At 37.9% G+C, this 25315-nt stretch overlaps 1 protein-coding gene across 1 annotated transcript in view; it reads right to left on the minus strand.

Annotated features, from left to right (window-relative positions):
* Positions 1–1177: 1177 nt before the first annotated feature.
* The window catches only part of LOC128738343 (neurogenic locus protein delta), a 51236-nt gene continuing 27098 nt past the window's right edge, over positions 1178–25315 (minus strand). Inside the window, exons 4-6 of the mRNA XM_053833395.1 lie at positions 18857–19105; positions 12246–12306; positions 1178–4857 (exon numbers count right to left, since the gene is read on the minus strand). Coding sequence (XP_053689370.1) covers positions 3108–4857; positions 12246–12306; positions 18857–19105 — 2060 coding nt within the window. The 3' untranslated portion in view covers positions 1178–3107. The remainder of the gene's footprint in view (positions 4858–12245; positions 12307–18856; positions 19106–25315) is intronic.

Below are 25315 nucleotides of genomic sequence, written 5' to 3' on the forward strand. Positions count from 1 at the left end.
ACCTTTTAACGTTGTTGCCTAACTTTTAAGTTTTAACACTGCCTTTGAGCACACTGATCCTTTTATTCTACGCTTTACTTTTAACTTTAGCTCTAGAAAAACTCATCACACCAAAATATTTTAGCTAGATTACACTACTTATGGTACACACTTTATATATTAATTAACTTTAATTCCCGACGCGCACTTCTATTCGGGTTCAGAGTCAAGCACGGAAAGAAAGCATCCCATTAGATGCCAAGCCTAGGAAGCTAATATTGTAGTTAGATGGACTAAAACTCGACAAACTGTCGAGTTTTGACATTTTGGGTCACATCCGTTCCGCAACATATCCCTTAGTGACGTCGCTAGTGAATTTCCCCTAACGCTACCAACTATTTATTTATTGGAGTACGTTCACACCCTCTCCCCGAAAACTGTTCAGTGTGGACGAGGCTTGTGACATCTACATTGAGATGCGCACTCACCGCTCTCGCAATGTTGACAATCTGGTCAGGGGCGTATTCAGGGTGTTGGGACTCGAATACTCTGATCAAGGGCAAGAGGATTTGAACTTGGGATGGAGTCACAAGACTATGCTGATTGGAACCACCGGTTACAAAGGCACGCACATGGTTACTTTACAGCTGCTCAAAAGTCATTGATATACTCCACCAAAATCTCTATACATCAATCCTAATTAAAACTTTGGGAACATCTCGGAAAAAAAGTTAAAAACCATCAGATTTCCAACAAAAACGATCTTAGAACGCACCTGATGGACGGAAGGGGCAAAATTACCACCGAATACACGAAAAACCTCATAGACAGCATTCCAAAACGACTAAAAGCAGTTGCAATGAGCAAGGGATACCATACTAAATACTAATCCTTGCAATTAGGTCATATCTGCGAAATCAAAACTGTCAATTCGAATCCCGTACAAATATGGATAAGATAATTAGGAAATTTTTCCAACCCCAGATATCATTCCTAAATATTAACATTAGACACTACGATTTTACCTAAATAACATGCCCCTAAAACTTCTGTTAAACTTTCAAATTAAGAAGGACGAATTCTGCATGTTGGTGTATACGAATACGAGTTTGTGTCACTGTAGTGGTTTAGAAAGAATTGTTTCTTTTGTCAAAAATACACTGGTTTTACTTTTCTCTTGCACTTACTTATTTTATTGATAAAACAATTTCAATTCAGTCAATTGGTTCAATATATTATATAAACTTGCAATTTACAAAAATATGTAAACTGTTTGACTTAGTTTTTTCTTCTTTGCTTATTATTTAATCTGTTTGAATATTTAATATAACCTATGAACTAAGAGCTAAAATTAAGTATGGATCACAATACTTTTATTTTTCGTAATCTAAGCCATACTCACGACAGTGTAGTGATTATCTACTTAACTCGCAATGCTGATATGGTATTGTTAATACTCGATGAATACAATAGAGCAACTCGGCGATATCGCATGCAGTCACCTTTGCGACTGTTTGCTGCAGTGTATGCATCAGGTGTTAGTAGCGAATCACATGTCTGTTGCGAGTATTCAATTTTAAATATTATGTTTGTCATGAATTTCAGTTTATTTGTTTACACTATAAGAGAACAGATTATCACAGTAAGCCATGGTCAAAATACATTTTTTGATGAAATGCTTACAGCTGTCATGGGTTGCTGTGATTGTGCGAAATACACTTGTTCTTTCAACTGGCAATAACATTATTTATTTAGAGAAACAACGGAATAGTTTAGTGTTCAGGTTAACTAAAGTGGGTTGTCCAATCAATCTGCGATGGCTTATCGCTTGAGAATTAGTTTGAATTTTCCTTATACTGATCATAAAACTCATTTATGGCAGTGGAATTGTTTGAATAACAGCGCTATACTCTCAGTCAACAAAGCCCCCTCGATGGTTTAGTTCGGGAAGGAATTTTGTTAAGTACGAGAATACGACTGCTCAATACAAAATGATTAATTTGGCCTAAAGCCTCGCGCAGTTGTAGTCGATGGCTGACAAATGCATTTATATATAGTTCCGCTAATCGATATGAGAAATGCAAAATAAAAATAAATAAATAGATTAGAAATTCTACCAATTTATACAGAGTCCATTTCAAGTGAGTCCTGCATAGCAGAACTTTACACATATACAAGAGATTCTGCTGGAGATTCCATGCAGAACACTTCTCTCGAGTGTCTTGACTTAAATTATCTAACCTAACCTGCTCATAAAAATGTACAATATATAGTGTTGTATTTAATTGATTTTATCGTCAACAGGAGATATGGTTGAGTTAGAGATGTGGCCTTCATGAACTGTTGGAAGAAAACGTTGTCAAAACCTTTTACTATAGAATACCTAAAATGCCTGTCTTCCATTCGGTTATTCTTATGGCATTCTGATCAATTTTGTATTTATTGTCAACCAAACAAAATTTTCATACCAATATTTATATTTAAAACAACAATTGCTTAAATCAATGTATATTGGCATGAGAACAAAATAACTGCAAAATCACTTTTACGGTTGAATATATACATCAGATTTCATTATGAGTTTAGTATGATACAATATAATCAATGCAGAAATTGTGAACTGGCCTTCGACGAGCTTTGTAGTATAATTCAGTAACACAATTATAACCTTCGAAGTTAAAACACAGTAATCGAGATCCATTTCCATGCGGAAATCGAAGTTAGCGAGGCTCGTTTGATTATTTTTGACACGCGTGTACTCTGGTTCAACACAAATGATGCTTCATTTAGTTGCATTTCCATGTTTTAATTTAAATTTGTAATAGGTATTAATGTACAATGTGCAAATTTGGGTCTGCATCTTGATGGAAAATTTATAATTACAATTTCTGCTCGATTTTTTTTTCTTATTTGATCAATTAGAAACCTTAACTAAGGATGTATCAAAATGACGTTTTTGATGCGCAATTGAAAAAAGAAATAAACAAAATATAAAGATCAGTTAGCATTCTACTTTTCCTGCTCGTTGTGATTGTTGGAAATAATTTAGGTTTAGCGCATATTCGTTTGAATAAACGAAAGAGATCTCTTAAAAGAAATTGTTATAAATTTAAAAAATCCGTAAAATCCTAAACGTGTGGTGGACTGCATGGACCGACGGTCTGTCGGTTCTGCAGTCCTGTACTCCATCGAGTGTTACATAAACTGGCATCGGATAGCACCGATATCCGCTTCTCCGGCATCATGTCTTTGGTACTGGCCGTTGCTGTCGATGATGTCGACGAAGTAGCCGTAGCAGGTGTGGCGATGGCTCCAACTGCTGACATTTGCGACGACTGCGGCCCTCCTCCCGTCAAAATCATCTGCGATGCTCGATGCATCACCATTGGGTCGGTGTTTAGTTGTTTCTGTGATTTGGCACGTTGCAGAGTATTTGGAATGGGAGCCGCTTGATAGCACTGTTCGCTGCTGCCGGAATTCGCCTCACTATAGGTAGTACCGGACATACCACCGTACAAACTGCTGTTCATCAAACACCCATCATCTAGACTGGCCGAAGCTGCCATATTGTTAACACTTTTGTCCCACGTATTTTTGATCATATGATGTGATGTATCCAAATTAGTTAATGCACTGTTGCTGCTTCTTTTCGATGATGACATAGAGTTCTGATGATGATGCGTCATATGTGACGCGTTCTGTTCATTTTGCTTACGTGCTTCTGCGTCATCCTTTTCTTGTTCTCTGCGGCGCTTGCGTTTCATGCAAATCACTACAGCCGTAGCTATGAGTGCAGCTAATGGTACCGCTACCGAGAATATGGCAATCAATACAATCTGTCCGCTGCTGAGACCATCGCTGCGCCCACTCTGCGCTTCGTGATGAACGCTTGCGATATGTGCCGAAATGCTGCCGGTCGCTGAGTCCCAACTAGTAGAAAGAGCTTCCTCTTCGCATGTTGCGCCACGGAATCCGCCAGCACAAACACACTGGAAACTGTTGACACGATTAACGCATGTGCCTCCATTTTTGCAAGGTGACGAACTGCATTCGTCAAGATCGACACTACAGTCTTTTCCAGCGAACCCGGCACGGCATTTACATTTGTAGTCATTGTTTAAGTTCGTGCACGTTCCTCCATTTGCACAGGGTTTCGTCAGGCACAGATCTACTTTGTTTTCGCAAAGTGATCCTATAAAGCCTGGAACACACTGACAGCGGAACTGGTTAACCATGTCTACGCATGATCCTCCGTTATAACAGGGATTTCCTTGACAGTCATCAATATTTATTTCACATCTTACTCCACTGTAACCGCTAGGACACTGGCATTTGAATGTATCTCCTTTGTTGAAGCAAGTACCCCCATTTTCGCAAGGACTAGGATTACATTCGTTTATTTGTATTTCGCATGCGACTCCGCTGTAGCCAACGGGGCAGTCGCACTTGAAGCCTATATTCGTATCCTTGCAAGTCCCATGCACGCACGGTTTTTCTGCACACGTTACCGTCTCTCTCTCGCAGTGGGCTCCGATCCATCCTTTCGAGCATTCACATCGATATCCATGTTTCTCGTCGTTACAGACACCACCGTTAAGGCAGGGTGTAGCTGCACAGTCACTAATACGAACTTCACAGTCCGTTCCGGTAAAACCTGGCGGGCACTTGCATGTGTACGATCCTTGACCGGTGTTGAAGCAGGTGCCACCATTCTGGCAAGGTTTGTGATTGGTACAAAAATTCAAATCCTGATTACAGAAGAGACCGCCCCAGCCTTCGTTGCAGAGGCATTCCCAAGGTTTCTTGCACGTTCCATGCATGCAGCCAGGGTACGGTTCACATTCATCACACAATGGCCCCTTCCAACCGGATTGGCATCTAAAACAAAAAAAAAATAATAATAAAATTGTAATGAATCGTACCGGTAGAGAGTAACATAGTTTGAAAGCATCGTAAAAAAAACCTCTGCTGAATGTAATAAAACGTGCTAATGAAAAGGGTCAAGTCGGTTCTTATTCTACTAATGTCAGTAAATTCAATGTAAAATATTAACGTTTCTTAGATAATGTCAGCCTGCATATAAACGGAAATAATTGCAATCAGACATATTAGATAAAAGTAAACAATGAAAAATGTTACAAATGTAAGCAATGTAATGCACATTTACATGATGTGTTTAGTGATAATAAATTTATAAAACAAATTTTAAATTTACAAGTCTGTAAATAAAATTTATAATAAAACAAATTATTTTTGTTGCAAATCTGTGCAATTGATAAATAATTTAAAAGCCGGAAACATTCATTTAAAAGATAGCAGTGTACACAATGTCATAATCTGTAAATGTATTCACTCCCTCGTTAACCTGCGCATGAATATTGGTACCTATCAACAATAGACATATACGGAGTTTCACTTCACTCACGTAGCTATTTCTGTTGAAAGGTAGAAAAGGTTACATCTATTGCCAACGGCAATGTGAAACACATATATTTTTACGTTTGCTCATCAAACGTACAACCGCCGGAGATGGCGATCCAAGAAGGTATTTGTTTTAATTAGACAAGTCCACCAGTAGCAAGCGGCATCTGTCATTGTATTCACTATTTAACAGTAGTTAAGTTGGTACATTGGCGATTCGCGTCGAGCATTCAAAATTATGTGGCCTTGATTGTCTTGCACTTGTTAGTGAGTGGCGCAAAGGCTACTCATGAAACACAGTTAATTAACGAAATATCAGGGGCGATCCGTGCTTTCCAATTAATGTATAATTTATATAAATAACACCAAAATATTCAAATACAATTGTAATTTGAGAAAATAGTTTAGGTAACACGAATTGACGATATATTCATAGGCAACCGCTCTACAGATGTTCAAGACTTGTGTATTAATCGCGCCACTCGTGGGACAGAGGGGTTAAGGATGGTAATCAGTTATAAACAGGTTTTACTACTTCTCAATTAGTAAGTGCATACGGCGTCAAATAGGTTTCAACCGTAAATCTTATGCATTTTACATCTAATTGAGCCAACTCAGGGTTTTGATTAGCAAATTATTCTTCGATGCATTTAAAATTCGAAAAACTGTCGTTATTTTGAGATGTGTTTTTGTCCCACACTAATAAACGTATCAACGTATCAAGGTACCGGAAGGCATACGCGAATTGACTGTCGATTGCGGAGAATATGACCCTAAAGCTGGCCAATTTAGTTACGAACGCGTGCGAAAGAGTAACGTCAAAATCAAGGCGTGAGAAATTTCATTCAAAATGTAGCGCTTCTTGCAGTGATCAGCAGTAAACAGTCCTCGGCTAGCACGGAGTGCGTTCCCGTTCGCATCAACTGCTTTGTTTATTCCATTTTAATATCTTTTGCCGAGTTCTCACTGCTGCTTATCCTGCTGCCTCTCGCTGTACATACATTGATTTTCAGTTGAATGAATATATAGATTATAAAAAAGAGATACGACAAATTGATAAGATCGATAAATCAATTTTAATGGCTTTACGGCGGAGGAAGAAATATATTTTGTCGAGTACCAAAACCAACATGATCATGATGAAAAAAAAAGTTTTCTTTATTTTACCTCACTGACTGGCTCATCAACTTACATTCAACTACAGGGTGTGCGAATATTATCCTTACAATAAAATGATGTTAGAATTATTGTTTATTGATGACTAAATAATCTAAATACGAGGTTAATAAAGTCATATGTTTACAACAAACAAGCAAGAAACAATCACCACGATTCTTGTGGTAGGAACTGGAACCATTTGACATAAATTTGTTTACATGTTTATGAGTAATAACTGGTACAAGTTTTGTCAAAATATTCCAACACGTTGCAGAGCAGTACAAAATGGAACTCGAATGACGTCATAAAATCTTGCACAAACACCTGGAAAGTCCAGAGTGGTCTGGATCAAAATTGGTGAAGTGCTAAAAATGTCAAAAACAACAGTGTGTGATGTTCTGAAGAGTTATAAGGAGAACCTAGGTGTTGAAGGGCGTTGAGGAACTTTGAAGAAAACAGGAACTAGAGACCGGGAGCTGAGAAGTAAGATATTGAGGTGCATTAAGTCCGATCCTGACAGCTCCATCCGGGATATGACTGGAAGGTACGATGCCAACCATCAAACCACGCGGAATATCCTCGCTCGAAAAGGCTGTAAGTCCCGGAATGCCAGTAAACATCCAAATTAGCACTTGAAGCAGAATTTGGTAGCCAAGAAGCATGATAGGCGTTTGTACGAGCAAGTTTTCAAATGGCAAGTTTTTACGTGAAAATGGATTTCAAGCAAATTCCCGCTTAATAATTTTACATTGTAACTGGACGTGGAGATGTACCAGGCAAGTATAAGTTCGTGTTTGGTGACAAATTCGCAAAGAAGGCCATGATCTGGCAAGGAATATGTAGCTGTGGACTGAAGACTGAGCATTTCATCACTAACAATAGCGCTCAAGTTGAAACATGGAAGAATACCTGAAGAAACGTATTTGGCTATTCATTCGTAAACATAAAGGTAAAGTTATATGCTGATCAGACTTAGTTAGCTGTTGCGTTTAGGTAATTATAACGATTTCTTGCCAAGAGATAAACCCTCCAAATCGTCCGGAGTTTGGACTCATTGAAAAATTTTGGGCAATTGTCAAACAACGACGTCAGCGAAGCGGGAGGACAGTCAACAACACTAAAGAAATGCGATAAAACTGAAAGAAAGTTGCTGATTCAGTCACATCCTAAACTTTGCAGGGTATGATGATTTCTATCAAGAAAAAGTTTGAGATTTTGTCAGAACTAGAGAAATGCAATGAGATAATATTGAAAAACTGAAAACTGAATAAAAATACTGCATTCCAGTTATTGATGGTTTTTTTGCGACATTCCAGTCCCGAATCATAGGTTGTTCTTTCCGTTCTATCGAAATTAGCTTTTAGCCTGGCGTTAATACTTGTTCATTTCAAAACGGCCACCCCGCGCTGCCGCAAGTCTACGAATATTCTCCCACCATCACTTAAAAGCGATATTCAACTGATTCATGCGCGGTTCTGCAGGCTCTTGGCTCGAAGATGGACCATACCAAATAGTCGGATTCAAGTCCGTGAGTTGATAGAGCCCAATTGAGTCGGGCAGAAGACCGCACTGCTGTTTGGTTAATTTCTTTTGACGATGAAGATCTTGTTCTACTCAAACCATAACAGGAACGGGATGATAACTCCTTAAATTCTGTTCTGCTCTGCTTGCTTCTGCTAAAAGTTAACTAAACACTTTTTCATCGAAATTTGAATTCACAAGAGTATAAAATTTACTATGTATGAAAACAAGACGACAAGATATTAAACCATGTAGGAATACCCATTCATTTCATTTCCAGGCCGTGGTTTCCTCAGCCGTAGGAAGAAGTCGTCTCCATTCCACTCGGTCCATGGGCGCAATTCGCCAGCCCCGTAGTCGGCGTAGGGTCCGCAGGTCGCCTTCCACTTGATCGATCCATCTTGCTCGCTGCGCGCCCCGCCGTCTCGTTCCAGTCGGATCGTTATTAAGAACTTTTTTACCCGGGCTGTCGTCCGACATCCTCACGACGTGGCCAGCCCATCGCAGGCGACCAATTTTTGCGGTGCGAGCGATGGGTGGTTCCCTAAGCAGCTGAGGCAATTCATGATTCGTTCGCCTCCTCCACGTTCCGTCTTCCATCTGCACTCCGCTGTAGATGGTGCGCAACACCTTCCCTTCGAAAACCCTTAGGGATGCGTTGGTCCTCCACGAGCATAGTCCATGCCTCATGGCCGTAAAGGACTACTGGTCTAATCAGCGTCTTGTAGATTGTTAACTTAGCGCGGTGCCGAATTTTGTTCGATCGCAGCGTCCTACGGAGTCCAAAGTAGGCACGATTTCCTGCCATAATGCTTCTTTGTAGTCGGAATAACTAGCTTAATGCGGCTAAAGGTACGCTGTTAAAGCCTGTACGGATAATATTGGCACACCCTGTATATATGTATCAAATCGCAACATACACGCACATTAGCATAGAGACAGTAAATTATTATGCAATAGTTAGCAACCACAACCCCTTTAGATCTTGTCTCGTTGTTATTTGCCATTCTGGATTTTATCACTCTGTTTTATTTATATGTTTTTAATTCTCTGCCTACAGTTAAGTTACGCTCAAAAAACAATCGATTCAATGAGCAGATTGCTGTTTCCCTTTATTATATTTCAAATGAGCAATTAAATAAGAAAGTCTATGCACTGCAATTTCTAAAGCAGGAAAAAACGATTTTTTTAATCTATTTACAGAACTTTTTTGTCTTATAATACCAAAGTCATTGATGATTATTCCCAAGAAACATTGTTCTTGTATAACAGCTTATTAAACAGTTATTTGCAGGAAACCAGCGGTACAACAACTGAATAACGAAAAATTTTTGCTAGTTTTATACCCTGATGTAGGTCAATTGATATTTTTCAACTGGATCACATTTTCCTGAGCGTGTCATGAAATAAAACGGTCTTTTACCTTTAAGTATTCCACGCTATTTTCCACTCTTACATTTCACCATTAAATAGCAGCATGGTGTCGCGCCGAAACGGAATTAATTTCATTCATAATAATGCTACATATTTATAAGACGTAATTGTGCGCCCACCGCAAATGGACATTTGTTTACCGCGACTCGGGCGAACACAGCGCGGAACAAGTTGCTGCCTGTGGGAATAAATTGAAACTTTCGACGGTATGTATAGGTTGCCTCGCCGAGCGTTGGGATGCATATGAATGAATGAGCGAACGAACGGTATCAAACACTGGGAGTGATAGAAGGGCATCGCAAAAGTATGCACCATAAGCTTTAAAACATTATTACAGGTATTGTTTTTCCGTCATTATTATGCCAAAACAGGTGCATTTTTAATTATATTGGCCAACGTTGGTAGCTGATTTGATATGATATATATATTTAGTAATAGTTTAAATTCGAAATTAATCGTTCTATCGTTCTATGTATACAATAAAAGCAATTGATATTTGCTCATGTTTTTAACTATACTAGTTAATAAATGATTATCATATGAACAAATAAAGATTTTTTAGTTTTGGTTAGGCTCTTTATGGGTGAGAAATTTTTCGAAAATCCTTCCAATTTCAGAAAGACGCCTTGCATTCACCGTTTCTGTTTATTCTGTATCGACGGATTCGACCTGATTAGTACGGATGCAGTGAAAAAGCAATTGTCTAAGTCCGTGAGCAAGGAACCTGTTCGACATGAAACTAAAAATAATAATTATTAGCAATTATGCACAATTTATCATTTAATTATTTACTGTTAACCAAATGTATCGATGAAAAACGTGACACGAGGTTGTTTTTGAATTTACAATAACGGATTAGGGATGTTTAAAAGATTTCTAACTATTCTAACAGGTGAATTGCAGTCGCGTGTCAGCTACTGAATCGGTTTCACCCAAGTGTAGAGATCCTCTAGCGCGACTTAAAACGAAAAACTCAATTTGCACATTTGCTCCAAGCTTTGAAAATAATAATTGTGATAATAGTATTATGTGAAATGAATGGAAATTTTGCTGACACTTTTTCACAGACATCAGATGATTTCTGACTACATATTCGAGAAACGGGTAAACTCAAAAGTCAACCATGGAACCGCGTTGAAAGAGCTTGGCGTGTACTTATTGAATGGCAATAAGATGTGAGCAGCGCCCACCGCGGAATAATTTTACGAGAAGAATCGTGCGCATTCCGTCTATACGAATTTATCAACATAAATACAATACTATATTGTTGGTTGGTTGGCTGATCGTTATTTGTTTGCCTTGCGTTTTACTCATTCCTACTTTCGATTTTGCTGCCTTTTCTTCCACCTTCATCTGCTCGTTTTTTTAATTGGACAACCGTGCGAGTATTTTCTATTAGCAGCCAGATAAATACCAACGGAAAGACGAAAGAGTGTGTAGCACGACTTACTTAGGCACCACGGCTTACCCATCCAATTTCTTCAAGCTGTACTGTTTCGGGAAGCTTTTAACGCCCTCTAGTTAAAATCTGACGGTTCTAATACAGGTACTGGGAAAATTAACGCTTTAAATTATTCGCACTCATTATATCCCGCTCTTAATCACTGAGTTAACATGAAGTGTCAATGAACTTCCCAGTTGCATCTTCTACAATAATCTCGTGGAAACTGCACAGTTTTCGGTTAACTTATAATGGTTATTCGAATAAAATTTGAACGCAGTCAAAGAATTTAATTCGTTAAAACCACACGGTCCCCCAAAAGCGCATTAGTTGCTGTGCCCATCCATGTACACCGACATCTGAGTAACAGACAGTCTGAGTGAAACACAACTGAGCAGATTTTCAAAGAGGCTATTAAATGGTGTGTTGCTATTTCATTATTATTATTATTACTATCATTATTACTATTACCGTCGCTATGACACGCCCTTCTATGACGGATTTCCCACGGCACGAGACACTCCACACAAACACAATACAGGATGTAATATGTCGAACGCCAGCTGTTCATCGTTCGAGTAAAAAGCAACTTTGAAGCCAAATCTATTTGAACTGTATAGAGACATCCATCGGATATACAACAAATCAATTGAAACATATACATGCTGAATAAAAATAGACAGCTTTTGTTAGTACTGAAAGATTCTCTGTATCGAAATCAGAAATTTGGAAAATATTTTAAACATTAAATGTACTTAACTCGTTAAAAAAATCAAATAATTAATCATTGTCAAAGTATTTTGCCCAACTGTTCAATTCGTTAGTCATTAAATTATTAAATATTAAACACAAACTTTTATTAAATATCATTCAACGCTACAAAGAGACATTTTTTACACATTGAGTGCACATGAGATATTTTAGAAATTGGTGAAGAAAACTTTTTCCGAAAGTTTTCTTTTATTGGTGGAAATTTTATAACGATTATGTTGAATTCAGACGCAGTTCGCTTTGAGTACTTTCAATGTTTCAAAAGTGGCGATGTCGACATCAGTGACAAAAAATGTCTTGGTCAAGAGGAAAAAAGAAATGAAAACGAGAAATTGGAAAGCTTCCTTAGTGAACCAGTCATGCTAAGCTACAAATGCAGCATTAACATCCGTTTTGTCAACGTTAAATTAAAAATTGAAAAAAAAAAATGGCTGTCTAAGGATTTGGTTGATGTATGTTGTTTGATTCAGATTTTTGAATGAACAAAAGTTAACGCACAGTAATAATTAATGATACTTACATGCATTCATTCGGTTTGCTGCAATGGCCATGCTGTTCATTGCATCCCGGAGTGCAGCGTGCTGAAAAAATGAAAAAATATTTACTAAATATATCAAAGATGCGTCAATATAGATAAATATTTAAAACAATAACTTCAGTTACTAATATTTAACACTATCATGGATGTTAGTGTCTGTTTTATGATAAAAAGAGACTAAAAAGTAATCGTTGGTTATAATTTGACTGTTTATAATGCGCGTTTTTTTACTGCAGTTGTTTTTGTCGTAATATATTCTAACGATTTCTCGAAAATGATGATTTCATCGATATAAAAATTGTGTTCGAAAAAAATTGGAGACTCAAAACAGGTTTTAAAATATTATACTGAAGGACGATTTTCTCCAAACTTGGTTATGTTTTAGCATCATTGCTGTATTGAACTTCTCCGTTCAACTCAAACGACCGCACCTTTACCTCTTTTCATCAAGGTTTGGAGTTTGAACAGTGATTACACTGTCATTGCCGACTTTCATCGTTGCAAGTTCATTTTCGATCTCTTTTGGGTTTTTACAAGGGATTTTTCCTAAGAAGGCTCAAAATTTCTCAATAGGGCGAAGTTCCGAAATGTTTATGGGGTTATTTTCTATTGGTACGAAAATAATATTATTGTTCTTATAAGTCCAAGATGGGCCGAACATAGTAGCAGGTTGGCGAAGAACTTCCGTTCTGGCATTGGTCTGTGGTCGGGAGTTTCATCATCCATCACTCGATTTTGTGAGCCACTTCCTATACAGCTTCTTTGCGTGAATCCAGGATGTGTCGTTGTGTTAACCTTTTTTGCCGCATCCCGAATCTAAATGTTCGGTTAACGCAGTAGTTAACTACAATCCTGCCCTTCTTCGGATTTACTGTGTTGCGTTTCTTGCCGCTACAATCCTTCTGTTCGGTCGTTTGATGCTTCTTGAACGTTTGATCACGCGGTATACAATTGTGAGTGGGATTCCGAGCTGTTTAATTTTTGAAGTTAGTGTTTAAATTTTGCGAACGATTCTTGTTAAGAACTCATTACTGTAATCATAAAATCGATTTTGATGAAACTTTGCTAATGTAAACAATACACTCTCCGTCTATTGTACTATTGGGATTATTGGAATCTTTACGATGAGAAGTTGAGTTCGAATCTCGAGTTGGGCCCGATCAGCGGATACCGCAGTTTGGGTAAAGAGGAACGGTATACAACTTCTTAAGCGATGCCTTAATGACATTTTGACCCATTCTGTTTGGGGTAATTTTTACAATTAACGGAGAAAACAGTAGAAGAAAGTAATGAAACAAAGAGTCGATAGGGTCTAACAAGTCTATTTCTGTTCTACACACTTGAAAAAAAAGCACCGAGATCAGTAAATTTTACCGAACTCTGAGGAGCAGAACGTTCGGTAAATTTTTTTATGATGCCAAACATTACTAATGATCCGTAAACGTCGATTGGCATTACCGACATTTTTACCGAACGTTCGGCTGCTCAGAGTTCGGTAAAATTTTACCGAACTTTTTAAGTGTGTAGAGTGTGTTTTATAGTGTTTAGTGTGTAGATATATCTAATGATTCAATATAGCCGATTTGATTTTATTGAAGAAGTCTAGCCAACTCGTTAAAGTTTGTTTTAGATCGAAACGCCAACTCGCGAGCTTCAACAGTGAAATACCACATTGTTAGTGAAGGGGCATGCACATGCTTATTGCGGTAGGCTCAAACCCTCACCAGATCGTGCTAAGACGGCACGCATATGGATAATATTGTGGCACACTTCAGATGCCACTCATCACTTGAACCCGGTTCGTACAATACTAGTAAATAAACTAGAGTAGGATGGATTGCGCAGGTATCTTCTGTGCACAGCGGGTTAAGAAGCATTGCTACTCAGCGACAGCTGCAATTTGAAATCACGGTTTTTTACTCCTATATATCTTTACCAGCCAGTTTTTCAATTTTTCACTGGAAGTTTATTTTTGGAAGATGTAATAGATGCTTTGAGCAAACAGAGAACATATATCTTTAAATCAATTTGCTTGAACATGATATTAAAGAGAAACTTGTTCAAAAATATATGGCATACTTATTTACATTATCAAACCAAGCTCGCGGAAGGTAATGTTTGTCTAATACTACTGGTGCTACTGCTGAACAGGAATTGCGAATAGTATTTTGAAAATGCATGATATCATTCTTCATGCAAACGTGCAAATAATCGTAGCGTTACGTGAAATATATAAAATATATTTTGAAACATATACATAAAATGTTAAGAAACGGGAATTATACATAAATTAACACTTTATAATATTCCTGTAATACTGATAATGTATATTTCAACAGTTAAAAGTTAATTTAACTTTTCAATTGACATGCAACGTTACAAAGAAAAGTACAAAATCGTTTTCGTGGCCTCTTTTTTTGTGTTTCAAATTTCCAATAGACAGCCCGTCATAATTGTGTGGATTAATAATTCTGTCGCAAAAGTCTCGTTCTCCACCAGAAGAGTAGACTAGATTTTTGTTTGATGATATGCGTAAATATTTGATGAACCACATTTTGAGTTTCATTATTGCTGAGTTGTCAACAACTGACACATGTGGGTATCTTTATTCTTAAAAACCTCGCCGACATGATCGGACTGACCATAGAAGCAACAGTCAATCTCTCTGTTGACGCTCGTTTGGTAAATAATTAATGATCATATTCAAATGAATAGACGAGTGGAAACATTTCTTTATATACATTCTATTTTATACCTATTATAAATAATTCTTTTTCTCTTCCATTTTCGGCGGTTTCGTGGCATGCTTTATCTCTCATGTCTGTGCACCGATCGACCGATTTTAATTTTTATCCGCCATTCGATCACCCAAATTGATACACCAGAACTCCCGTTGGGAAACTTTTCTACATAGGTTAGTGAAGCGCAAAAGCACCTTTATTCAGAATATGTGTATACACATGTATGTCTATACGCACAAACATGCATACAAACAAGGATGAATCAGACAGACCGGTCGAATTTGCACTAGCTACAATAGACGAACGGGGGATTGAATCATCTCAAACGAAGTCCGATAAATATTTTCAAGTTAGCGTCACCTAATCAACATATCCGTTTACAGTACAAAGAATGATCTTGTCATCTGCCAAGGTATATACTATGCATCGTGATAATGCTGACGATGAAGATAACTATCAAGAAATATAACGTCCGGTTGAAATATCGCGTTAGCATCTGAGAGTGAAGGGGAATGTAAATGTAAGTAAATACTAATAGAGACAAACGAATCCCAGAAAGCATATATCATTAGCCATACATGCTCGAATAAGAATAAATCTAGCACTCAAATAATCTTTTTTTTCAGAATACGTACCGACCAGAATTTGCCAGCTCTATTATAGATTATAGTAATTAGAGATAATTCATAAGATTTATTCATATGCTAGCCCCAACATTCTTTCAAACACCACTATGTTCCAGCGTTTTCTTTTTATTCACACGGAATTGTTGCTAGTCATTATTGCATGTTTACCGACTGCGCATTAAACATCAAGCGATGATCAGAGATGCTGAGTACGGAAGAAAACAGGCTAACATGAGCTTTTCGGAAGAACACATTTACCGCGTGCAATTACCTGAAGAACAAGTGCAGCTTTGTTTTGAACTTTTGAATTCAGATGGATTTATTGCAAAATATAATTTACGTTTGACTTTACTTGAGATGGTAACTACGCCTTAACCAGCATAGGCACTTTAAATTAGAGCTTCTAATTAAGAAACTTTGGAACCGATCTTTAATTTATGACACAATTGCAAAGCTAGTCTCCTAACTCAATTACAATTGGGATTCGTACACACGTAACACACTTACCGAACACCGTAATTTTTTGATGAAATTAGAACTGCTGAACGTTCGGTAAAAATTTCGGTGATGGAAATCAACGTTTTCGGATCTTACGTAACGTAACGTAACGTTTGGCATCATAGAAATTATTACCGAACATTCAGCAGTTCTAATTTCGTCAAAATTTTGCGGTGTTCGGAAAAAAAATTTAAGTGTGTAAGTTTTAAAGGCCTTGAAATCACCGTGAGAAGGCATTTTTATAATAATACGAAAATAACAGTTTTAATTTCGTAATGGACATACATCTGCTTAGTGAGCATATAGAAATGTAATCTTTAAAACCACCTCTGCGATTCAAAAAAAAAAAAAAGAAAAAAAGGCACAGACAGCCATATTGCAACCTTTCTCAAGAATGTTTTCAAGAACAGACCTGAGGCAAACCGAAATTCCGAAAATACAACATTATCGTCGTCATTTCAACAGCTGCAAGTCTACAATAGTTGCAGATGACTGAGGTCCTATTCATCGCTCACACACACTTTCGAGGATAAAGAAAGAAAGCAAAATGCACTCTGTTGCTTCTAGTAATAATAGCGACCAGCGGCTCCCGGCGTGGGAAGATGATAAAAAATGCCAGTAAAAATCTGAAGCTGAAAACAAGACAAGAAGAACTGGAGAAACGGAAAAGGTGTATATTGTGAGAGAATCTCAAAGTAGTCGAAGGAGGATATAAAGGCAGGCTCTTTTTTTCCTAAGCCAGGTATAAAATGTTTAGAGTAAACGGAAACTCCACGGCAGAACTTATTTATCTTAACGTTCATTCGTTCTCATCGGGGCTTTTTTTGCTCCCCGTACAGTAAAGGAGCATCTCCCGCTAGGTACCTGGTATATCGGGACAGCTTTGAAAACTGGTCGCCCGTTTCCCGCTTGTGTATAAACGCAGCTTACGATAGCGATTCCGCGGTTTAGCGGATGGAAATCTTATTTAGTAGATAAACAGGCATATTAATTTAATTCATCCCGTTGTGTTCACAGAGCTAAACGTTATAAAATGAATTCGTGATGGTGTATCAGCTTAGATTTTATTAAAAATTGGTTGTGCTACTGTACAATCCGAAGATATTACTAAACGTATTTTTTTTTCATAATCGTGTTTGTCCTGCTTTATGTAAAATAGTTTTTGTTATGAAGTTTTTAAATAATGGCCTGGTCAATAGGACGTCAGAATTAGAGCATTTATTATTAAAGGTGCCTCTTATTGTATACATGTATAAGTGTTATGCGGTTTGTTTTTTACACGACTGTTTTCGGAATTTATGCGTATAAACGTTAAACCCAAAACTACTGAAAACATTATTTAATTACTTTGCAGCTCACAGTCGGTAGCAACTGTGAAAATTAGTTCTGAAAAATTACTTCAGATTCAAACTGGTGCAAACTTTATCATCAAACATGAGAAAGGTAAACGGAAGTTAGTACTAGAGTAGGTGCGTCGTTTTGATAGAAGAAACACGTTTGCTTCTGTTTTATCCTTTAACAACGTTCACTGTACTTTTCAAAGTTGCTAACACAAACATCAACTCTTCAAGGATTTGAATTTGGAACTTGAAGCTTAAGCATGCATTTGGCATACAAAAACAGTTGCTTTTACTTGTTGGAGAATTTCTATTTTGTGAATATCATCCAATCATTTGCATCAACAATGGCAAATTGCTGGAAAACATGAAGTGTTTGAAATCCGGTGTTTGCTGATGCGGTTAATGATTGAGAAACAATAATGGTAACTATCGAAAGGCCAGCGGAATTGAGAACAGTTTTGAAACATTGCTCGCACTGCTGTTTACACCAACTATAATTCAATCGACGTGGTGTGGTGTTTGGTAAGTGAGCTCATTTGTGGTTGGCTGGTTATTTCTTTCGATTGTGGATCACACATCCTCTCACCCTCTCACTTTGTACCCAATTTTTGTGTGAAACTTTGCCAATTAAAAAACGCTTCATCCATTTTTCACTTGGTGGAAGCACCATCTTTAGCGTGAACTAACGTAACTGAGTTGAATTGAAAAATAATCAATGAGCCCAGATTTTACCTTCTTTTTTTTCCTATACTTTTGCGTCTGTTGACGTATCTGTATCTCGTTCATTGCACGCGTATCCCAGATACGATGATAAACGTTACGTTTTTTAACCATTCCCAACGCTATCTCGGGTTACGTACGATATGAGCACACATGTGGTTGCGGGCGGTAAGTGAGCCCCGTTTCTTAATTATCACACAGATGAGTGCAATATTCGAAAGTAAGTGTAGGTTTTATAGGCCTTATTGCACTACGGGCAACTTCCAAACACCGTATTAATTACGGTTATTTTTGGATACTTTTGAAGGCAAAGGTATCTTCCTCAATTGCAGGGAGTATTTGAATGATAAATGAAAAGTGAATACGGGGCCTTTCTATTTTAGCAGCACTCTGCAGTTTTTGCTTCTCTTTTTTCTGTAACAGCCGTGTTTTATGGTGAATTCGTTTATTAATATGTGTTCGTACCTGCTCTAACTCGGAATTAATTAGAGATACATATTTGAAGATTGACGGATCGACCCGTACACCATAATGCTAGACGGTTTATAATTGCGCTTAAAATTAACACTTTTGGCTAAGTTTTAATTGTGTCCGTGTTTTCTACCTTTTCATTGCGAACTAACAAATTTTCATTTACTCATTTAGTATTGGAAAAAAAAGTTACTTACCAGTAGTACAATAATCGCCTTGCCATCCCGCGAGACATACTCGTTCACCGGTCGGTGAGCAAGTGTAATGGCCAAATTGGTCATCGCGCTTTCGACAGAGATTGGCACAACCTGCCCCATAGTAGGATGCGTCACAAGTAACACGAAATGCGTACTGCATAACCGCGTGTGATGTATTGTAACTGTCCTCGGTCCATTCCGCCGAAACGTCCAGTACTCGTTGGATTGAGAGTCGAGAGATCAAGACACCTACAAATGAAAGGATAATAGAAAACCTCAATTTCTCATTTCATTGAAAACAAGGTTTAGATGGGTACGTACATAATGCGAAATATTTCGTGAAAGTGAAGAAAAGGGTTAGCCAACATGCTCAGCAGGAAATGAAGAGCTATTTTTTCGCCTTCAAACTCCCACAGTACACTGAGCAGACAATGCAGTAGCTGGATCTTAATTTCAATTGATTAGGTACGAAAGAGAAGCCCAAATTAAACAAATTTACCATTAATTTCGACTGCTTCCAATATCGAATCTAGTAAAGTAAACCACGGAAAAGCAAGTGGTGATCGAGAGCGAGAAACGGGAGGGATAATCAATCGTATTTCACTTCCTTCTTCTTACGGTTGCTTACAAATATTGATTTAACCCAGATATCGTTTGATACACGAAAAGATGGGCAGAAGGCGTTGGCAACGTAGGGAAGTAATGAAGAAATGGCAAGAAAATGAATTGTAAAAAATACAAAGGAAATACATTATGTGAAAATGAATTTCCAACTTTGTGTTTTACTCAAATTATTTCTCCCGAGTTTCGGCCATTCAGTTAATGAGTCTAGAAAAGAAGACCGGCCGACCTCGCGGCCGACGCAATCATAAGTTCAAAGCAAGCAACTAATGAATAATAGTCCGATGCTGGCCGATCAGTGAATCAAACGATGAAAAAAAATCGTCTTATTTCTGTTAGAACTAACATTATTTAGTTTCGTTGCAGTCGTTCGGCAAGCGATAATAATTTGCCTTTATTTCAATTCAATGCAATCCAGGTGAATGTCGTACAAATTAAATATTTAGCTTTCATTATTGTACGCTGTAATTGGCATGTATTTTATTTTTATTTTATTTTTTTGCAATCCGCACTTTATTTCTCACAATATTTTTTTCAATACAGGAGTTTTTACTACTTAAAAGAGACGGAATATTTCTTGACACTCAAAAAATGCCCAACTGCTCTGATAGGTGAGCAAAAACAGGTTTTTGGCCAGTAGCAATGGACCCTGATTAGTACCTTTACCGAATGTACCTGTAGGCTTGAAACATGCTTGTTGGAGCGCAACGTGTAGTGACTGTAGCAATATAGCAGACGAAATACAGCAACCTGTGCTATGTGAATGAATGGAAGGAGAGCGAGCGACGACCACAACGACAACGACGACGAACCGTCTCATCGGAGGGTGGCAGGGAAGAAGGTTGGGAGGGAGGAAGGTAGGTAGAGAAAGAGAGAGAGAGAGAGGGAGTTGCTCACATCCAGAAATAAAACACCTGCAGATTGCTTGCAGTTCGTTTTTTATGCTTTGGCAAGCGTACATTTCTAGAGTACCGGTATCCGCCAGAACTCCAGCCACACTAGCCAGTCAACCAGTTAGTGGGCACCGCTTCTCAACATATAACGAGTTATTATTGGGATCAGCGAAGCAACAGTTGCTGAGCAAAAGAAGAACACAACGAAAAGACAATATATGTCGGTATATTTGCAGCAATATGCATACACGCGCCAATATCATGGTTCGGTAAAAATGTTTCAATGGTGCTCCTATCTCCGTACTTGTAGTAATTCTGAAGTCATTGGTGCAATAAGCTAGAAAATCATTCATGTATTAACCGTAGACTGAACTTCGTTTTTTGGTATATTTGTGAAAGAAAAGCGTAAGCTGTCAATTCGCTATTTCACTTCTCTAAATACACTTATAAGGCAATAGAAATTTCTGCATAATTACATTCACTTAGGTAGGAAAGTATAAGCAGCCGGACATTTTTCGACCAGAGAGAGGCTTAGTAGTATGCAACACGTGCGTCCTTATTGGAGATTTCAACAGCGGTATTGGTTGAAACCTGAGATTACAAAGTCATTTACAGTTGCTCTACATAATAATAATAAACGAAATTACTTTACTGTACCACAACTTTATTTATAAATGTCTATTTCTTAACTTTTATTCATAATTTTTCATTCAATGACATTTATCGGTAGACAAAAAGAGTAAAAAGGAAAGCAAAGTGTTGGCGCTACATTCCGATGGAATTTGGCCTTCTGCTTTTTTGTTTGACAGACTTCACAGCCAACTAGTGCTACGATCAGAGGTAAACTATCCATACTTTAACGAACGGTGTTTGACAGTCGACTTAACGAAGGGCGCTATTTCAGAAAAAACGTCCATCTGACAGATAAATCTGCTGGCAACATTGTCGAGGAGTGAAACGCATGCGGTGACTTGCAGTTTCTTTTTTCTAAGACGCTCACCACCATAATAACTTTTAATCAATAAACCTAGCGCCATCGCATGCCCGTGGTTACGATCCAACAACCTTTAGATCGCGATTCGAACCAACGACGACTGGCTTGTTAGAGCAATGGTAAGCCTCGAGGCCAACTGGGGGGCTTTGTCGGTAGTTCCGATTAGTAAATCCTGCGGTTGTTCTAACTTTCGGCAACGACAAATCTCTACGGAAGCATTTGCATAATGACATGGTACAAACCACGCGGACAAACTGGAGCGGGGGAGTGGGAGTTGAGTTAATATCCACGGTTGTCCACGGAGGTGGATGGGGGAATGAAAATGGGCTTTTTGCTGTCCACTTGGTATTTGGATATCCCCGACCAGTTTCATACAAAGTTCCATTAGAATGGAAAAAGCAGTTCAACAGTTAGTTATGCTTAAAAATGTGTTTTGATTAGGTCTCACATTCGCCTATGTTTCTCAGAGATGACCAAACCGATTTAGGGGAACTGTGGGTAAGACGAACAGGGTGGGTAAGACGGACAGGTGGTTGATTCTACCAATTAAGCATTAAAATTCGCAAATGTTTTGATGCCATCCAACCATTTTGCTATCTCATGATGCGTAAACGATTCCATCATCATTTAGAACTTTGAAATTTTGATAAAGTACAGAAAAACTGAAAATTGGAAGTGATTTTGCGTTTGGATGAAACTTTTTTGCCATCGAAATTAAGTTTTTTGAATGGTTTAATTCTAAAATGTTACCTATAATATGAAGTATTTCAATTTAATAGCTTTTCATGTAACGTCTGCATTGAAAAAATAGGTAACTTTATTTGCATATAAAAAATTGTGAACGCTTTAGAAAAATGTATAATGATGGGGTGAAATGGACAACTGCTAGTGTGGGTAAGACGGTCAGTAAACATATTATAATAAAATGGTTGATTTTGCTTCTTAGTAATATCTCATGCATATAAATGATAATTTAACCGGCAAACGTGGACTTCAAACAAATTAGCAGCGGCCGGGCATGAACTAGCTTTTGGAATGCTTGTTCATATTACCACTGCCAAACAATTTTCGATTAACAGCCCCTGATGGGAGGGAGTGGACTGCCCACTTCTCTTTTTGCACGCTACACCACCATATTTTACGTATTCAATTTGTTAAGGGTCAAAAATAGTAATATGCTCTCAGTTGGGGCGATTTACAATACCTGTCCACTCCATCTTACCCCCACAGATTGTCCGTTTCACCCGCAGTACTAAACAGTTCACTTTTTTGGACCATTTTTAATACTCAAAATACACATTGAAAAACATTTTTTGTTAAATATTTCACTAGCTGCTTTTAAACACCCTGTTGAATTGAAGTAAACTGTATTTAGGTTTTATAAATCATAAGTTCTCTGTATTATATTTGATGTTCTTCTTAACCTGTTCGTCTTACCCACGTTATTAATCTTGTTTGAAGGATAATATAGCCTCATAGATGTATTTTCTTATGAGGGAATAAATGTGTTTTTTGTGAGAAACGAGCATTCGATGAACTGGGAAAAATGATATGCAAACTGTGAAAAATAATTGAAATAATTGGTCCAGGTGGAATTTAAACCCATAACTTGCAATCTTGCGTCGAGTGCGTTTCCGATTGCACCACCGTTCAGTTTACATAACATTTTTCCCACTTTATCCAATGCAGCACTGGACAGAAAACCGATTGGCGATCATCTTATATCTTTACAAGATCATACAGCGAGTTCCAGCTTCTTGACAGGTCCTTTGAAATCCATTCCGGGCTTGGATTAGGAAAGAAATAAACGTTTATGATATGGAGGCTTCCAATAAACTTGTCCATAAACCGGAAATATGGGATTTTGAAATCCGAAATGTAGAACCTAGGCTTTGCTTTGCTTATGTTTGTCTCATGTAAAAAAAGAACTAAAATGTATCAGTAACCGCTGAATATTCAGAATAGTTAGTAAAACTTTTATGAAACAAGCGTACCGTACCAATTATAATTATCTCTGACAAGGACTCATTATGCTCTACTGAACAGTATACATACTCTTCGTAAAGGTGAGATTTTGAACTAGGGTCCGGAGAATTAACCCATGCTTAAGTTACTTGATTTCGAATGACCTTTATTCTATTAAGACTGCTCTATTCTATTCTATTAAGACTGCTTTATTCCATGCCAAACTGCTTTCAATTGCAATTGCAAGACTCGGGAATTTTGCGGGTACGGAGTTTCCGATAATCTAAATGTCAGCCATTACTGTCGAAATTTTCGTAAACCATCTGATAATTTGAACCTCTTGGGAATATTTTTAGAGTGCTAAGGTTCGTTCAGTGCAAAAGTTATGTATGAAAATGTGTATAACAAGCCAGTTGTCGTATGTTTCAATCTCGGCTAGGCGGTGCTGCTAGATAGGATTGTTACACTAGTCCCGTAATTGTTCTGTCGCTGCGAAGTCTGTCGATAAAGAAGACTTTGAAAGACGTTTAAGCCCAAGGTTGACGATAAATTCATTGGAACTTCGCCCTCTCTTATCTAGTCGATTTTATTGCTATTGGTTTACGTTTAAGCGCTGCGGATTTTGGGTGGAAATCTGTTTGAAATGAAAACGATTACCAGGTTCTATGCTGTACGGTATGATATGTCAAATCATCCTAAAACTTTGCTTTGGCCGAACAGTTCATTTAAAGTTATTAAAGTAGTTAAAGACTTGAAATCCAGTTTACAGTACAGGCTCACATTGTGGACCCATCTGCTTAGCACCCATAAGATTATGTAGTCAAAATATTAATTTGAGGTGGCCGTGTCGCTATTCCAAGTGTCAAAGCTAAAAGAATAACAGCCAAATCGGAGGACGTACACTTAAATTTAATTTCAGCGATCAATGAGAAATCACACAGTCAGCACAACGAATGTTACTTTATGCACTGTGACAGAAGTATGCAGAAAACATGTAAGGTTTTGCTACTATCGCTGAATGTTGCAGGTACTTCAGGAAAAACCACTTCAAATCACCTAATAGTAAAGAAATGCCTTTCTTACACAGTCTTATACAACTCGTTTGAAGACAGTAAAGTTGGGCACAGTAAATTATCGAAACTAGGGCGACCGTATTCGTGTACTGAAAATAGCACGATAGCTGTAAGACAGCTGACATTATTTTAAACTTTGAATTTTGAATTCAAAGTTCAATCTAATTAATACTATTTATGAGTTATCAACAGCTCTACATCACGAGCGATCAAATCGGTCAATTATGTGAGGAAAAATCGATCATACCTACAAATATTCATACACAAACTAACTGATTCGTTCGCACCAACTTGTTCCAGCCAAATTAAAGGGCTGACTTTTGACGCGAAATTGTAGCTTTTCCATCGTTGAGTAAGACAAAGCTGTTAAACCGGCACCGACCAACACTAACGAGAGAGGACTTTAGAGGGGCTAAACGATTGGAGCGCTATGAGTGTATTTGGCGGATTTCTCTTGTTTCTCGATGGTATGGATGGAATGTCGTGGCAGGGATAACCTTACTCTTAACATGCATCGCTTTTCGAGGCGGTTCTGCATATACCTTTAAGAGATTTAGCTTCTTCGTCTGCGGATTTTCGCGCAAAGATTTGAATGTGAAAGATTTATTCGTCCTATGAAGGCATTTAGAGGCCAGTGCAAAACAGGCGGGACAAGAACTTTTCGAGTATATTTACAATATTTTATTTGCTAAATCGGAATCTTGGTTGCCTCCACACCATCAGCGGTACCCTGTCACTTTTAGATTACGCCAAGAAGATTCAATGGGGTGAAGAAGAAAATACGAAAAACCATCTGCGAGTCGTCGAGTGCGCCCGTAGACGGTAACAAGCATTCCTAACACACAGGGAGGGAACCAACGATTGGTTGATGAGTGAGTCGAAGTAATATTGACTTTAACACGGCATATTATGT

Source organism: Sabethes cyaneus, chromosome 2 (assembly GCF_943734655.1).
Source record: "Sabethes cyaneus chromosome 2, idSabCyanKW18_F2, whole genome shotgun sequence".
NCBI classification, from domain to species: domain Eukaryota; kingdom Metazoa; phylum Arthropoda; class Insecta; order Diptera; family Culicidae; genus Sabethes; species Sabethes cyaneus.